Source organism: Topomyia yanbarensis, chromosome 2, assembly GCF_030247195.1.
Source record: "Topomyia yanbarensis strain Yona2022 chromosome 2, ASM3024719v1, whole genome shotgun sequence".
In the NCBI taxonomy this organism is placed as follows: Eukaryota; Metazoa; Arthropoda; class Insecta; order Diptera; family Culicidae; genus Topomyia; species Topomyia yanbarensis.
Window position 1 is genome coordinate 82,228,200 of NC_080671.1, and position 16,476 is coordinate 82,244,675.

General features: G+C 39.6%; 2 protein-coding genes and 2 long non-coding RNA genes across 12 annotated transcripts; 3 read left to right on the forward strand and 1 right to left on the reverse strand.

Moving 5' to 3' along the window:
• Positions 1-18: 18 nt before the first annotated feature.
• On the forward strand, positions 19-1,550 carry LOC131683265 (uncharacterized). Of its 2 annotated transcripts, XM_058965104.1 has the most exons (5): positions 19-162; positions 222-551; positions 639-753; positions 826-950; positions 1,007-1,550. In XM_058965104.1, exons 1-5 carry the CDS (start codon positions 55-57, stop codon positions 1,331-1,333), a joined length of 1,005 nt encoding a protein of 334 aa, XP_058821087.1. In that variant the 5' UTR covers positions 19-54; the 3' UTR covers positions 1,334-1,550. The 2 variants fall into 2 exon arrangements, with proteins under 2 accessions (XP_058821087.1, XP_058821089.1); XM_058965106.1 differs by having other exon boundaries at positions 826-1,550.
• Positions 1,551-2,717: 1,167 nt separating this feature from the next.
• LOC131678641 (uncharacterized) lies at positions 2,718-7,851 on the forward strand. Of its 4 annotated transcripts, XR_009303702.1 has the most exons (7): positions 2,721-3,523; positions 3,662-3,802; positions 3,875-4,201; positions 4,293-4,549; positions 4,858-5,788; positions 5,851-5,964; positions 6,022-7,851. It is a non-coding gene; the product is annotated as an uncharacterized LOC131678641 (long non-coding RNA). The 4 variants fall into 4 exon arrangements; XR_009303703.1 differs by having other exon boundaries at positions 2,718-3,523; positions 4,263-4,549; positions 4,858-5,964; XR_009303701.1 differs by having other exon boundaries at positions 2,719-3,523; positions 4,858-5,964.
• A 1,304-nt stretch (positions 7,852-9,155) lies between these two features.
• LOC131678640 (uncharacterized) lies at positions 9,156-14,550 on the reverse strand. Of its 5 annotated transcripts, XR_009303697.1 has the most exons (8): positions 14,313-14,550; positions 13,496-14,256; positions 13,217-13,357; positions 12,818-13,144; positions 12,469-12,725; positions 11,230-12,160; positions 11,054-11,167; positions 9,161-10,996 (listed from the first exon to the last, which is right to left on the reverse strand). It is a non-coding gene; the product is annotated as an uncharacterized LOC131678640 (long non-coding RNA). The 5 variants fall into 5 exon arrangements; XR_009303699.1 differs by having other exon boundaries at positions 9,159-10,996; positions 11,054-12,160; positions 12,469-12,755; XR_009303700.1 differs by having other exon boundaries at positions 9,160-10,996; positions 11,063-12,160.
• Positions 14,551-14,779: 229 nt separating this feature from the next.
• On the forward strand, positions 14,780-16,195 carry LOC131678639 (large ribosomal subunit protein bL28m). Its single transcript, XM_058958875.1, has 3 exons — positions 14,780-14,939; positions 15,065-15,206; positions 15,443-16,195. The coding sequence occupies exons 1-3, from the start codon at positions 14,919-14,921 to the stop codon at positions 16,123-16,125; spliced, it is 846 nt and encodes a 281-aa protein (XP_058814858.1). The 5' UTR covers positions 14,780-14,918; the 3' UTR covers positions 16,126-16,195.
• Positions 16,196-16,476: the final 281 nt, after the last annotated feature.

The following is a 16,476-nucleotide window of genomic DNA, read 5'->3' on the forward strand; positions in this document are numbered from 1 at the left end:
TCTTTCACGGAATCTTTTTGGTCTTTTTCGGAGTAACGAACCAATGATCTCTAAATGCGCAGGTATCCTTCTGTTGATCAACAGCATGCGGCAGCTGTTCAAATCGTAAAATTATTTCCACAACTTAGTAATACGCGAGTCACACCAACTGCTCCTGATGAGGTTTGTTATTCTATGCTTATTTAATTTCTCTAATATAATTATAATTATTTTCATGCTAGTCATTTTTCTTTTGGCGCAACGGAGGCAAGGAAAAGGGTGCTCATACTGGCATGATATTTCATCGCATCCGGAATGTCATCAAACAGCTACCTGCAGAAAAACATAAATATAATCGAGGAACTATGCCTGTAGAAGAGTCCGTTTCAACTGAACTTGTAGAGCGGGCTCAATTGCTCCGAGTAATGCTTGCATCGGCATCAGTAGCAGAACATATTTGTGATGAAATGGACCGATGCTTTCCAGTCCTCAAACTGTTATTAAAAGAAAAGAAACCCGTTAATGATATCTTGGATATGTTTCCACACCTGTGTTCATATGAAGGATTGGTGGTAACATGTTTATTTTTTATTATTTACTATTTCACTTTATGGTATTCACGGAACATATGAATATTTATATCATATCACTTTTTCTAGATTCGTCAAATGTTTGAGAGATTGTATCCTAACAGAACAAAAGGTCTCAAAATCGAGGATGTCTTCTCTCAGTGTCTATCTTATTCACCGTCCAGATTCTCTAGAGTAGAAGATGGTGAGATATAATTTTTTTTAATTTAGCCCAAAGGTCTGTCATAAAATTTTAAATTTGTAAAACTATTCACAGATCACATTCGAGGATGCTTGAGAATAATTTCTCATATGCCAATTCGCGGACAAAAAAGAACGCTGGTAGGCTGTCCAACTGTAGGCGAAGAACATTCGGCTTCAATTTTAATTCGTTGGATTGGGGTAAATGCAATATAATATACATAAGGTTAGATGTAATGATTTTATATCATCATTAGGAGTGCTTAGATACATACATGGCATCCCCCGCAACTGATTCCATACTACACATGGTGTGCGTAGCAAGCCCGATGAAAAGAGGAAATTATGCCGTCATTTGTGAGAAAAAAGTTATATTCGAGACTAACAATTCTATTCATGCAGTGGAAATTTTATTCAAATGCCACGCAGTTCTCGGAGTGGAGGTGCCACCTAATTTTAGAATGTTTTGGGACTTTCTGGCATGTGCCATATATAATATAATTCCGCACAGTCAGAGGACAACTGTGAATAGACTCGTCCAAACTTTTATTGAAGTTTCCCGCGCACGTATTGACAACAAATAAAAGGACAACTTTTTTATACAATACTTACTAAAAACCATAAAATTTAATAAACAGAAGTTTCTTTAATTATTATTGTAAAAATATTCCATAAGAAAAGAAAGACTGCATTGTGTTGTATCCAAAACAAAATTTTGACGGCCAATTTCTTCACTGGATGTAAACCGGTTTAGTTCCAGTTCAAATGCAACAATCGATCATGAACCAATTTAAATAGGAATCGGTTGTTGCATTTCTTCTTACAGAAACCATTCAGAATTGCAAGTCATAATCCGGATGGCTCCAGTCAGTAATCCGGCTCCAGTGACACAACCTATTCTAACTAGAATCGATTGTGTCACTGGAGCCGGAATACTGACTGGAAACAGCTGCAATTCCGGCTCATTTCCGGCTGAACTTTACTGGGTTTTAATGAAATCCCACTGAGACGTCCAAAAAATTGTTTCAAAATCGTTCAACACGGGTCCAACGATGGACGTTCGTTGAACGGTTATTTGGACGATGCCCAAATTGGTCCAACGAACGTCCTTCATTGGACGATTTTGAAACCAACCGTTCTTAGAGGAATATTGCACTCATAAATTGGGTAATATTCTACCCAAAAACTGAGGAATTACAACTGGCTTTGTTGTCTACTCAAAAATTGGGTAAGCTTCTGCTCATAATATGAGTAAAAATCGATCAATTTTTGGTTTTGTTGAAGTTCTACTGAACCCAAAATTTGAGTAATGTTCAACTCAAAGTCTGCGTAATAATTACTTAATTTTTGGTTTTGTTAAATTTGTACTGAACTCAAAATTTGAGCAATGTTGAACTCAAAATCTGAGTACTAGTGAAGCACTTTTGGGTTTAGTGTAGATAATATTGTACTCAAAAACCGAGTAATAATTACTCAGTTTTTGGTTCAGGCTGGCTTACTCAAATTTGAGTAACTCCGGAATTACTCAATTTAAGGGTTGTTCCACTTTAAGCTAAGTATGCACCTCTTGCGAAATGAAATTTCCTATACAAAACCTATGCATAAAAAACGTCGCGAAATGCTCGCGAAAAAAAATTTCGTTTCCATTTCGTAAGCGGTACGCAGCTCTCGCGAAAACGATAACGAAAAAAGCAGTTAGCCGAGACACGGTTCGACAAACGATAAGTTTCATAATAGTTCCGCGAGATAGCGCTGCTTTCTATGCGCTGTCACCAAGGCAAACTTTTTCCTTGCGAAATAATGGTCAATGGTATTATTTCGCACGGAGGCTCGCGAAATTTTGACAGGTTGCATTGAAAAAATATAAAAAAACAAAAGATTAGTAATTTTTTGTATTTTTTTTTCTTCGCGACCTGTCAAAATTTCGTAGTTTTGAGAATCAATATTTTGAATTTGAATGGTAAGTTTTAAAATATTATTGGAATTGTGATTGTTTCTAGTAATTATTATTTACAGCACACCCGAACAAAGCAGTCACAAGAGCAGCATTGTTCGTCACCAGCCATCTATCTACTTGATAAGTTTTCAACAACAACAACCAGGTGCTACAAATCAGCTCAACTTGACTCAACATCCTGGATCTGGCAATCAGCCAACCAACATTAAATCGATACAACCGTAGCAGTACCAACAACTCCAAATCCAGCAGCTGCCAACAATCTCAAAAAAGAACCACAGCAATTACAGCTCAGAACCAACAAAGCAACAAGATCTTTTTTACGAATAATAGACCCATCGGAAACACTTTATCGGCACATTCTGTCGTAAAACTTGCCTGCCACTATTCTTACCAGCGGTTACCTTCCTGATGTAGAGAAATCAGAGTCAAACACAAACGTCATATTACTGCCTTGGCTCCTACCAGTTGCTTGCATGAAAATATCGCTGCCTCCACAGTGCTCGTGATTTCATCCCAGCAGCAGCTAGCAACCACAATTCCAGTGCTTATCGCCAGCAACATCAGAAAATTAAGATTTCCCCCAGACCATGACCATCATCCGACAGATCGGTAGCAACGTTCAACTGACGGTACAACCTGGCCAGCAACCGCAAGTAGTGCAATCGATCCAAGCCAATCAGGGCCAAATGTAGAAGACCATTGGTCAACTGCAAAAAAAAGATACATCAACAGCACCTTCAAACACAGTAGCAGCAGCATACTGTACTGTACCACGCCGCGTGCAGGACTTTTTTTATTCAGTTGGTGCAGCAAGGTGAGTCATTTTTACTACCTTTTTTAGTTTCGGAAGGATCAGTACCGTGTGCAGTACATTGTAATGTAATACCCTATTCTTCTTTCAAAAGCTCGCGTTCACTCATTCACGGATATTTTTCATCACAATTTTTTTCAGATCGAACAGCAACCATAGCGGATACACATCACCGAACACCAGCAACATAATGCCATGGTAACCACCCAGCAGCAGAACACGGCGATAAAGGGCCAACAGTAAATACAACATCAAGATCCTCGGAAAGGACTTTCTCTTTCGGTATGTGTTTAACAGTAGCTTCTCTCCACCAAGCATTCCTTTGCATATTTAGATGTCCTTGTCAATTTACAGAACAAACATAATGGAAGCATACTCTACACGCGCGACATATTCAATCGGGCCAACCGTGTGACTCGTTTGGCAAAAAGGGCTCATCATCGGTTTCATGGCAGCGAAGTGAGCAGACAAAAGAAGGCGTTTTTTCCGAATGGTCGCTCTGGGCAAAAGTTCAGCTAATTGCAAGGAACAAACCACCGGAGTGACAGTATCCGTGCTGATTCAGGACCTTTTTCCATATATTGTAGTTTTTGAATTTTAATACCCGGTTGAAACGATGGCAAGTGCTGCCGATAACTGGGTCAAAAAGGCGGAAGGAGGATCAGGAAATTTCTGCACTCGGTAAGTGTTTTTTTTTGTCATAACCAATTAACCTATTTTTGGAGCGATAATTTTTCCATAGGTTTTGAATTTTTCTTTTCAATACAAATAGGTTGTCGATCTGAGTATCCCTAAGGATAAGGAACCAGAGCCGACGGCTGACAGCCCAAAGAAAGAGAATGCGGAAAAACCTTCTAGTTCACCGCCAGTAGAACCAGCGATCAAATTACTCCGGTAGAAACGGCTGCACCTGCAGTTTTGTTTTCGGTAGCTACAGAAATTAAGACTTTAGCAGCTCCTGAAGAAAAAAAAAGCTGCTAGCGAAAATGGAGAAACAGCTTCCTCCACGGAAGATGCAGAGTCATTCAAGTAAGTCGCAATCTGGAGAAAATTTTGATTAGGACATAAGTAACATTGAGAGCCTCTCTCTGTTTACTTTCTATTTTGATTATTACGTCTTTATAACACTTTACACTAATTTTCCAGTACATATCGAAAGCCGATAGTTTTTACTAGAATATTAGGCAAAGAGTTGAGTACTAAATATTGAAACGACCGAGTAATTAACAGAAGAGAAACACCCCAAAAAGAATCTCATTGTTACTTACGTCCTATTCAAATTTTTCTCCAGAAATATTTAATATCAGCTTTGAAATTATCCATGATTCATCTTTTAGCCCGGCGGATGCAAGTTTGCTAATTAAACTTATTCGCAAAGGTCAAGTAGAATCAAAGCTGGATCTGGGGGTGAAGGATCCTTCTTCGCCGCTATACTTGGTTAAAACTTTCGAAGCTTTGCACATGAATTCGGAACTGCTTCTATGCTATGGGTTTCAACGCTCCTTCCAAGATTCAGAAGACGGCTCAACCTACTCTGTTGGCCGATCCACCACAGAACATAATCGCCCAGAGTTGGTCGGGAACAAGAAAAACCACTGCCTTCGTGCTGGCAATGCTCAATCGAGTCAATCCGTTGAAAAACTATCCGCAGGTGATTTGCCTTTCCCCACGTATGAACTGGCAATTCAGAAGGGGAAAGTAGCTGCAAAACGGCAAAGTTTTGTGCGGAAATCGAACTTGGTTAAACCGTTCGCGGTGAGAAGATCGTCAAAGGGGCGAAGCTGACTAATCATATCATCATCGGAACAGCCGGGCGTTCGACCTTAAGAAGATTGCCATTTTTGTAATGGACGAGGCGGGCGTTATGATCGCTGTTCTTTTTAGCAACGTACGAGCGGGAGGTGATGGGATTCGTCCAGTACATCGAAACCAATCCGATCATGATTCTTCTGGTGCGGGAGCAAGAATCACTCGATAACACCAAACACTACTACGTCAAATGCCGCAACCAGGACGAGAAATATCAAGCAATTTCAAACATGTACGGTGTGATTACCGTCGGACAAGCGATCATTTTCTGTCATATGATGTATAGGACAGTTGTAAACTCCAAGTAAACTTATTTTCGGCATTGTTAATCGATCGAAACAGGCACGCAAAACGGCCGGTTGGTTGACCGGCAGGATGTCCCAGGATGGTCATTCGGTAGCGGTACTGTCCGGTGATCTAACGGTGGAGCAACGGTTGGAACGAACGTTTTGTCCAGGGGTAAGTTCCACCACTTGATTCTGGCTACAGCACCAGGTTACGGAGAGATTCTTTCGTCTTAGGTATCGACGTCGAACAGGTTACCATTGTCGTCAACTTCGACCTGCCGATGGATTAGCAGGGACGAGCCGATTGCGAAACGTATCTACATCGAATTAGACGCACCGGTAGATTCAGTAAGTGTGTCATTCTTGTGATCCTATAGATTGTATTTCGTCCCACTTCTTTAACAGAACGGAATCACCATCAACCTAGTGGGTAGTGATCGAAGCATGATGATTTGCAGATCAATGGAAAAACACTTCCGGAAAAAGATTCAGTTGCTAGACGCGGAGAACTCGGACGAAATTTAAAAGATCGCACCGTAAAATGTTTTCGACCAGCTACTGGTGAAAGGCGTAGGAGCTTTTTTGGGTCATACTTGTTTTGATTTTGAATTTATAATTTTATTATATTTTAATTTTTTTTTCTTCCTTGACCTGACATAAGGTATACAAATGTAACCAACAGGGTATCGTCAAAGAGAATAGGAAAAGAGACGAATAGTGTGAAGCCAAAAATACCTTATTGAGCAAACCAATCGTGCAATGTAAATAAACATTACTCATGCCTGAGTTGGAGGAGATAAGTATTGTAAATCCATCAAAAAAAAATTGAATTTTCGTCAGAATTTAGTGCAATCGTGATTGTAAGGTGCATTCTAGAGTCTATGTATGAGTAAAAACAAGTTTTAGAATTATTTCATCTCTTTGCTTCGAAATGCACATCGTTTGATAAACAAATCCAACGATCGACAAAAGGTTTGTTTTCAAAATATAATAGGAGTCATTTAAAGTGCTGCCTTTGGAAACGGTTGCCAAATTCTAGTGTTGAAATCATCGTAAAGGGAGTGTTGCCGTTTTGACTGATTTTCACTCTGCGTCTCTTTCACTATTCTCTTTGGGTATCGTAAGCTAATAAATTTACAATTACAATTACAATTTATCTCTACCCAGTTCTATCCAAACATTTGAAAAGGGCCTAACTGCAAAATGTAACAAATTGAAATTTCATGTTTTCCATTAACGAATATCTACCCGAGCACGTACATAACGCAACATTTGATTATAAAGAATTTTGATAGCGATTTTACAACAATTTATAAAAGGGCCTAATTGATTTTTATGACCGAACTGATTATGAAAGGACCTAGCTGATTGAAAAGTGCCTAACTAGCAATACACTCGTTTTAAATGGATTATAACGTATTATTGTATTATGACTGATTGTAAAAGGCTTATAACATCTTTTCCATAATTTACATACAGGGCCAATCTGATTTTATGATGTTCAGTGGGGTCAATCTGACCATCAATTTAGAATTCAGTTAATTCGTCTAACTTTCGGTGTAATATCAGACTTGAACAGCATTTTTTGTGTGAGGTATTCTGCCGCTAGAAGCAAAACTGTCCCATGTGCTATGGGAATCCCTATACACATGGGACAATTATACTTCTTGCGGCAGTAATACAAGTAGTAGCAATATGCGCAATTCCTTAAACCTCTCTAGTGTTTCATGCAATAAGAATTACCACGAATTACTTATGGCAATAAATTTGAATTACGATTCTCACAATTGTTATACCAAAAATAGGTTTGTATCCGTACTGATTTTTGGTAGCATTCCCTGAGACTTCCAGAACCTTTAGTAGTAGCACAGATAACAGACGTTTAGGCTCGATTTGAATCGTGTGTAAATACCCGCTGCTGAAATTCCGAATAAATCAGATATCTGAAACATGTTTGGCAAACGTTTGCAGATGGCGCAGTGATCACTACAATGCAGTTAGAGTGCAGCTGTCGAACACGTGTAGCAAACAGTTGCGCAGATGGCAATAGTGAAACACGGATTTTCAACGTATATCAATTTGAAAGTTTACACAGGTTTTTGAAGAAATTTTGTTCTAGCCTAAACGTCTGTTATCTGTGGTAGTAGCCATTGTTATCATAATCGATTTTTAACGTCAGCCAGAGTTTAAAGCCTAGGGTTTGGTTCGACCTGAAACCGATTGAGTCGGAGTCGGTTGTTATATTTGCGTCATATTTCCGGATTCCAAAACGTGTTTCGAAAGGTAGTTTCCCCGAGACTTGTGAAAGCGGTAAAGGCGGCCAAGGCAATCAGATTTGCTTCTTAATGGTCAAACGCCGATTTAGAGCTACGATTCGGACAATTACAATAGATTTGGTTTGAGCGAATTTCGATCATTTCCCTGGGTCTTCTAGAACCGGTAGAAGCAGCCAATTTAGATAGAAAATGGCCAGCCAATGATTTAAATTTCCGATTGCAGGAATTGTGCAGTCTAAATTGGTCAGACTGAACTTCCCCGAGACATCCGGAACCGTCACAAATAAGCATTATGATTAATCATGCTCGAAATATGATTCACGCTGAGTACGTCACTTCCCTGAGAGCTTCATGAATGGCAAAAAGGTTTACAATTGTTACCGATTTCATACACATCCGTGATGAATTAATAAAATACATCATTTAAAACATTTAAATGACAACAGAAATATAAAAAAGAAATAAACAAACAACAGCTGATGTCGTTTTCCAGTTATCAAAAGCGACATCTAACAGCAAACACACAGACTAGTTTTCGCGAGCAAATGTCAAAATTACGCACGGAATAAGGAAAAATATTTCGCGACCTCATTTCGCAAGAGGTGCATACTAAGCTTTAAGCTTAGTATGCACCTCTTGCGAAATGAGGTCGCGAAATATTTTTCCTTATTCCGTGCGTAATTTTGACATTTGCTCGCGAAAACTAGTCTGTGTGTTTGCTGTTAGATGTCGCTTTTGATAACTGGAAAACGATATCAGCTGTTGTTTGTTTATTTTTTTTATATTTCTGTTGTCATTTAAATGTTTTAAATGATGTATTTTATTAATTCATCACGGATGTGTATGAAATCGGTAACAATTGTAAACCTTTTTGCCATTCATGAAGCTCTCAGGGAAGTGACGTACTCAGCGTGAATCATATTTCGAGCATGATTAATCATAATGCTTATTTGTGACGGTTCCGGATGTCTCGGGGAAGTTCAGTCTGACCAATTTAGACTGCACAATTCCTGCAATCGGAAATTTAAATCATTGGCTGGCCATTTTCTATCTAAATTGGCTGCTTCTACCGGTTCTAGAAGACCCAGGGAAATGATCGAAATTCGCTCAAACCAAATCTATTGTAATTGTCCGAATCGTAGCTCTAAATCGGCGTTTGACCATTAAGAAGCAAATCTGATTGCCTTGGCCGCCTTTACCGCTTTCACAAGTCTCGGGGAAACTACCTTTCGAAACACGTTTTGGAATCCGGAAATATAACGCAAATATAACAACCGACTCCGACTCAATCGGTTTCAGGTCGAACCAAACCCTAGGCTTTAAACTCTGGCTGACGTTAAAAATCGATTATGATAACAATGGCTACTACCACAGATAACAGACGTTTAGGCTAGAACAAAATTTCTTCAAAAACCTGTGTAAACTTTCAAATTGATATACGTTGAAAATCCGTGTTTCACTATTGCCATCTGCGCAACTGTTTGCTACACGTGTTCGACAGCTGCACTCTAACTGCATTGTAGTGATCACTGCGCCATCTGCAAACGTTTGCCAAACATGTTTCAGATATCTGATTTATTCGGAATTTCAGCAGCGGGTATTTACACACGATTCAAATCGAGCCTAAACGTCTGTTATCTGTGCTACTACTAAAGGTTCTGGAAGTCTCAGGGAATGCTACCAAAAATCAGTACGGATACAAACCTATTTTTGGTATAACAATTGTGAGAATCGTAATTCAAATTTATTGCCATAAGTAATTCGTGGTAATTCTTATTGCATGAAACACTAGAGAGGTTTAAGGAATTGCGCATATTGCTACTACTTGTATTACTGCCGCAAGAAGTATAATTGTCCCATGTGTATAGGGATTCCCATAGCACATGGGACAGTTTTGCTTCTAGCGGCAGAATACCTCACACAAAAAATGCTGTTCAAGTCTGATATTACACCGAAAGTTAGACGAATTAACTGAATTCTAAATTGATGGTCAGATTGACCCCACTGAACATCATAAAATCAGATTGGCCCTGTATGTAAATTATGGAAAAGATGTTATAAGCCTTTTACAATCAGTCATAATACAATAATACGTTATAATCCATTTAAAACGAGTGTATTGCTAGTTAGGCACTTTTCAATCAGCTAGGTCCTTTCATAATCAGTTCGGTCATAAAAATCAATTAGGCCCTTTTATAAATTGTTGTAAAATCGCTATCAAAATTCTTTATAATCAAATGTTGCGTTATGTACGTGCTCGGGTAGATATTCGTTAATGGAAAACATGAAATTTCAATTTGTTACATTTTGCAGTTAGGCCCTTTTCAAATGTTTGGATAGAACTGGGTAGAGATAAATTGTAATTGTAATTGTAAATTTATTAGCTTACGATACCCAAAGAGAATAGTGAAAGAGACGCAGAGTGAAAATCAGTCAAAACGGCAACACTCCCTTTACGATGATTTCAACACTAGAATTTGGCAACCGTTTCCAAAGGCAGCACTTTAAATGACTCCTATTATATTTTGAAAACAAACCTTTTGTCGATCGTTGGATTTGTTTATCAAACGATGTGCATTTCGAAGCAAAGAGATGAAATAATTCTAAAACTTGTTTTTACTCATACATAGACTCTAGAATGCACCTTACAATCACGATTGCACTAAATTCTGACGAAAATTCAATTTTTTTTTGATGGATTTACAATACTTATCTCCTCCAACTCAGGCATGAGTAATGTTTATTTACATTGCACGATTGGTTTGCTCAATAAGGTATTTTTGGCTTCACACTATTCGTCTCTTTTCCTATTCTCTTTGACGATACCCTGTTGGTTACATTTGTATACCTTATGTCAGGTCAAGGAAGAAAAAAAAATTAAAATATAATAAAATTATAAATTCAGAATCAAAACAAGTATGACCCAAAAAAGCTCCTACGCCTTTCACCAGTAGCTGGTCGAAAACATTTTACGGTGCGATCTTTTAAATTTCGTCCGAGTTCTCCGCGTCTAGCAACTGAATCTTTTTCCGGAAGTGTTTTTCCATTGATCTGCAAATCATCATGCTTCGATCACTACCCACTAGGTTGATGGTGATTCCGTTCTGTTAAAGAAGTGGGACGAAATACAATCTATAGGATCACAAGAATGACACACTTACTGAATCTACCGGTGCGTCTAATTCGATGTAGATACGTTTCGCAATCGGCTCGTCCCTGCTAATCCATCGGCAGGTCGAAGTTGACGACAATGGTAACCTGTTCGACGTCGATACCTAAGACGAAAGAATCTCTCCGTAACCTGGTGCTGTAGCCAGAATCAAGTGGTGGAACTTACCCCTGGACAAAACGTTCGTTCCAACCGTTGCTCCACCGTTAGATCACCGGACAGTACCGCTACCGAATGACCATCCTGGGACATCCTGCCGGTCAACCAACCGGCCGTTTTGCGTGCCTGTTTCGATCGATTAACAATGCCGAAAATAAGTTTACTTGGAGTTTACAACTGTCCTATACATCATATGACAGAAAATGATCGCTTGTCCGACGGTAATCACACCGTACATGTTTGAAATTGCTTGATATTTCTCGTCCTGGTTGCGGCATTTGACGTAGTAGTGTTTGGTGTTATCGAGTGATTCTTGCTCCCGCACCAGAAGAATCATGATCGGATTGGTTTCGATGTACTGGACGAATCCCATCACCTCCCGCTCGTACGTTGCTAAAAAGAACAGCGATCATAACGCCCGCCTCGTCCATTACAAAAATGGCAATCTTCTTAAGGTCGAACGCCCGGCTGTTCCGATGATGATATGATTAGTCAGCTTCGCCCCTTTGACGATCTTCTCACCGCGAACGGTTTAACCAAGTTCGATTTCCGCACAAAACTTTGCCGTTTTGCAGCTACTTTCCCCTTCTGAATTGCCAGTTCATACGTGGGGAAAGGCAAATCACCTGCGGATAGTTTTTCAACGGATTGACTCGATTGAGCATTGCCAGCACGAAGGCAGTGGTTTTTCTTGTTCCCGACCAACTCTGGGCGATTATGTTCTGTGGTGGATCGGCCAACAGAGTAGGTTGAGCCGTCTTCTGAATCTTGGAAGGAGCGTTGAAACCCATAGCATAGAAGCAGTTCCGAATTCATGTGCAAAGCTTCGAAAGTTTTAACCAAGTATAGCGGCGAAGAAGGATCCTTCACCCCCAGATCCAGCTTTGATTCTACTTGACCTTTGCGAATAAGTTTAATTAGCAAACTTGCATCCGCCGGGCTAAAAGATGAATCATGGATAATTTCAAAGCTGATATTAAATATTTCTGGAGAAAAATTTGAATAGGACGTAAGTAACAATGAGATTCTTTTTGGGGTGTTTCTCTTCTGTTAATTACTCGGTCGTTTCAATATTTAGTACTCAACTCTTTGCCTAATATTCTAGTAAAAACTATCGGCTTTCGATATGTACTGGAAAATTAGTGTAAAGTGTTATAAAGACGTAATAATCAAAATAGAAAGTAAACAGAGAGAGGCTCTCAATGTTACTTATGTCCTAATCAAAATTTTCTCCAGATTGCGACTTACTTGAATGACTCTGCATCTTCCGTGGAGGAAGCTGTTTCTCCATTTTCGCTAGCAGCTTTTTTTTTCTTCAGGAGCTGCTAAAGTCTTAATTTCTGTAGCTACCGAAAACAAAACTGCAGGTGCAGCCGTTTCTACCGGAGTAATTTGATCGCTGGTTCTACTGGCGGTGAACTAGAAGGTTTTTCCGCATTCTCTTTCTTTGGGCTGTCAGCCGTCGGCTCTGGTTCCTTATCCTTAGGGATACTCAGATCGACAACCTATTTGTATTGAAAAGAAAAATTCAAAACCTATGGAAAAATTATCGCTCCAAAAATAGGTTAATTGGTTATGACAAAAAAAAAACACTTACCGAGTGCAGAAATTTCCTGATCCTCCTTCCGCCTTTTTGACCCAGTTATCGGCAGCACTTGCCATCGTTTCAACCGGGTATTAAAATTCAAAAACTACAATATATGGAAAAAGGTCCTGAATCAGCACGGATACTGTCACTCCGGTGGTTTGTTCCTTGCAATTAGCTGAACTTTTGCCCAGAGCGACCATTCGGAAAAAACACCTTCTTTTGTCTGCTCACTTCGCTGCCATGAAACCGATGATGAGCCCTTTTTGCCAAACGAGTCACACGGTTGGCCCGATTGAATATGTCGCGCGTGTAGAGTATGCTTCCATTATGTTTGTTCTGTAAATTGACAAGGACATCTAAATATGCAAAGGAATGCTTGGTGGAGAGAAGCTACTGTTAAACACATACCGAAAGAGAAAGTCCTTTCCGAGGATCTTGATGTTGTATTTACTGTTGGCCCTTTATCGCCGTGTTCTGCTGCTGGGTGGTTACCATGGCATTATGTTGCTGGTGTTCGGTGATGTGTATCCGCTATGGTTGCTGTTCGATCTGAAAAAAATTGTGATGAAAAATATCCGTGAATGAGTGAACGCGAGCTTTTGAAAGAAGAATAGGGTATTACATTACAATGTACTGCACACGGTACTGATCCTTCCGAAACTAAAAAAGGTAGTAAAAATGACTCACCTTGCTGCACCAACTGAATAAAAAAAAGTCCTGCACGCGGCGTGGTACAGTACAGTATGCTGCTGCTACTGTGTTTGAAGGTGCTGTTGATGTATCTTTTTTTTGCAGTTGACCAATGGTCTTCTACATTTGGCCCTGATTGGCTTGGATCGATTGCACTACTTGCGGTTGCTGGCCAGGTTGTACCGTCAGTTGAACGTTGCTACCGATCTGTCGGATGATGGTCATGGTCTGGGGGAAATCTTAATTTTCTGATGTTGCTGGCGATAAGCACTGGAATTGTGGTTGCTAGCTGCTGCTGGGATGAAATCACGAGCACTGTGGAGGCAGCGATATTTTCATGCAAGCAACTGGTAGGAGCCAAGGCAGTAATATGACGTTTGTGTTTGACTCTGATTTCTCTACATCAGGAAGGTAACCGCTGGTAAGAATAGTGGCAGGCAAGTTTTACGACAGAATGTGCCGATAAAGTGTTTCCGATGGGTCTATTATTCGTAAAAAAGATCTTGTTGCTTTGTTGGTTCTGAGCTGTAATTGCTGTGGTTCTTTTTTGAGAGATTGTTGGCAGCTGCTGGATTTGGAGTTGTTGGTACTGCTACGGTTGTATCGATTTAATGTTGGTTGGCTGATTGCCAGATCCAGGATGTTGAGTCAAGTTGAGCTGATTTGTAGCACCTGGTTGTTGTTGTTGAAAACTTATCAAGTAGATAGATGGCTGGTGACGAACAATGCTGCTCTTGTGACTGCTTTGTTCGGGTGTGCTGTAAATAATAATTACTAGAAACAATCACAATTCCAATAATATTTTAAAACTTACCATTCAAATTCAAAATATTGATTCTCAAAACTACGAAATTTTGACAGGTCGCGATAAAAAAAAAATACAAAAAATTACTAATCTTTTGTTTTTTTATATTTTTTCAATGCAACCTGTCAAAATTTCGCGAGCCTCCGTGCGAAATAATACCATTGACCATTATTTCGCAAGGAAAAAGTTTGCCTTGGTGACAGCGCATAGAAAGCAGCGCTATCTCGCGGAACTATTATGAAACTTATCGTTTGTCGAACCGTGTCTCGGCTAACTGCTTTTTTCGTTATCGTTTTCGCGAGAGCTGCGTACCGCTTACGAAATGGAAACGAAATTTTTTTTCGCGAGCATTTCGCGACGTTTTTTATGCATAGGTTTTGTATAGGAAATTTCATTTCGCAAGAGGTGCATACTTAGCTTTATCTGGAAATGGGTGGGATTAAACTCATTTTTGAGTAACTTTTTACGAGCGTATACGATTGTAAAACGTCAAAAGTTATTCATATCAGCAACATTTTTTCGACTGCTATCGCTGGACACAAGTGATTTAGAGAGAAAACTACTACAAAATCAACCAGTACAATAGTTTATTACATAATTTAATATCAGTGTTCAATGGCATCCGCCACTCCACAGGTAACGTATCTGTTCAAACAATTAATTTAGTACATATAGTTGTCTTCCGCAATATTTTTCTGATGGTTTCATCATCCGATCTGTGATGTGATTGTGTGGTTTAATACACTGATGAATGTTTACAGGGAGCCAATTTGCTTTATGGCCTACGTAAATCAAAAAAGTTCACGGAAGGACTAGGAGCTCAGCTACCATTAGCGTACAAGAAATTTTGGGATGAATGGAAGCATCGACAACCTGCGGCTGTCCACTATGTTCCTAAAGATGGTATGAAAACACAATTTTTCTCTAATGTCGAAACCGAGTTGGGTTTTAATCCTAACCAGTTAATATATTTTAATAGCGATTACGGTTAGAAGCTAACTCAATTTCTAGAACTATCATTACGCTTCAATTCAAACCATCCTTGGTCTGATTAATGGTTAAGCCAACGTGTTACCGTGCAATTATTAAATAACAATTGCAATTAAGCATTGAGATCTAATAAATGTTAATTTTGACAGGAATGTTTCAACGAGAGGATGTCACCGGATTGGTAACGCCAATTCAAAACATACCACTGCCCCTGATCGATCCCCCAGAGGCCAACCAAGGTATTTGGGGAGGAGAAGCCATCGTGAAAGGGTTCCAGAAGCGCAATCCTTACAAACGGCGAGTGCCTCACTTTTGGGTTCCAGTTCTGAAGCGGTCCGTCGTACACAGTCAAATTCTAAATGAGCATATGGCTGTTACCGTGACTGATCGAACTTTGGATCAGATTCACGATAATCACGGCTTTGATCATTATTTGCTGAAAACGCCAGCATGTGACCTACGCTCTATGCTCGCCATCAAACTCAAAAAGCTGATCCTAGTGGATTTGCTGGCCGGGTGCCCCAAGCATGCTGCCCAGCCCGAAAAACAACAGGCAATCCTGGATGAATATTCTTGTTACCTGTCTCAGTACACCCCGGAAGAAATCGACTGGTATGGGTTGACGTACACCGAAGCCATTGCCAAAATTCAGGACCAGCTCGAATCACAAATAGACAAACGTCCGCATAAGCTTATTTTTCGTCAAAAACTAATCGAGCAACTCAAGGAAGCAGGTATCAAGGAAGCGCAAGGCACTGAGGAACTTAAAGGTATCGAGGATTCGAGCTCCTCCTGGCTGTCAAAGCTTAGCTTCAAACCGAAGAACTGGTAAATCCTTCCCACTACGGTAGTTATTCTTACAGGTGAAGAGAAAAATAGAAACAATTATCAAATAATATAAATTTTGCAACTATATTTCGCTTCTAGAACTTGAAGAAAAGATTAAAAATAGTTCTGCTTTGCAGCGATTTTGGTCCTTTCACGCAGTGGATTTAAAAAACTGTTTACTTTTGCCCAAGAGTTATAGGAAATTCGTATAAGTAAAATTTTACTTTTGCGAGGCTTAGCAATTGCAAGTGTGGTATCACTTCGTGCAAAATGTCGTTTACTTCAGGATACTTCTAGAGGTAAAGAACGGATTGAGTTCTCGCTTTGAACCTGGACGCTTCTATCTACGACCAAA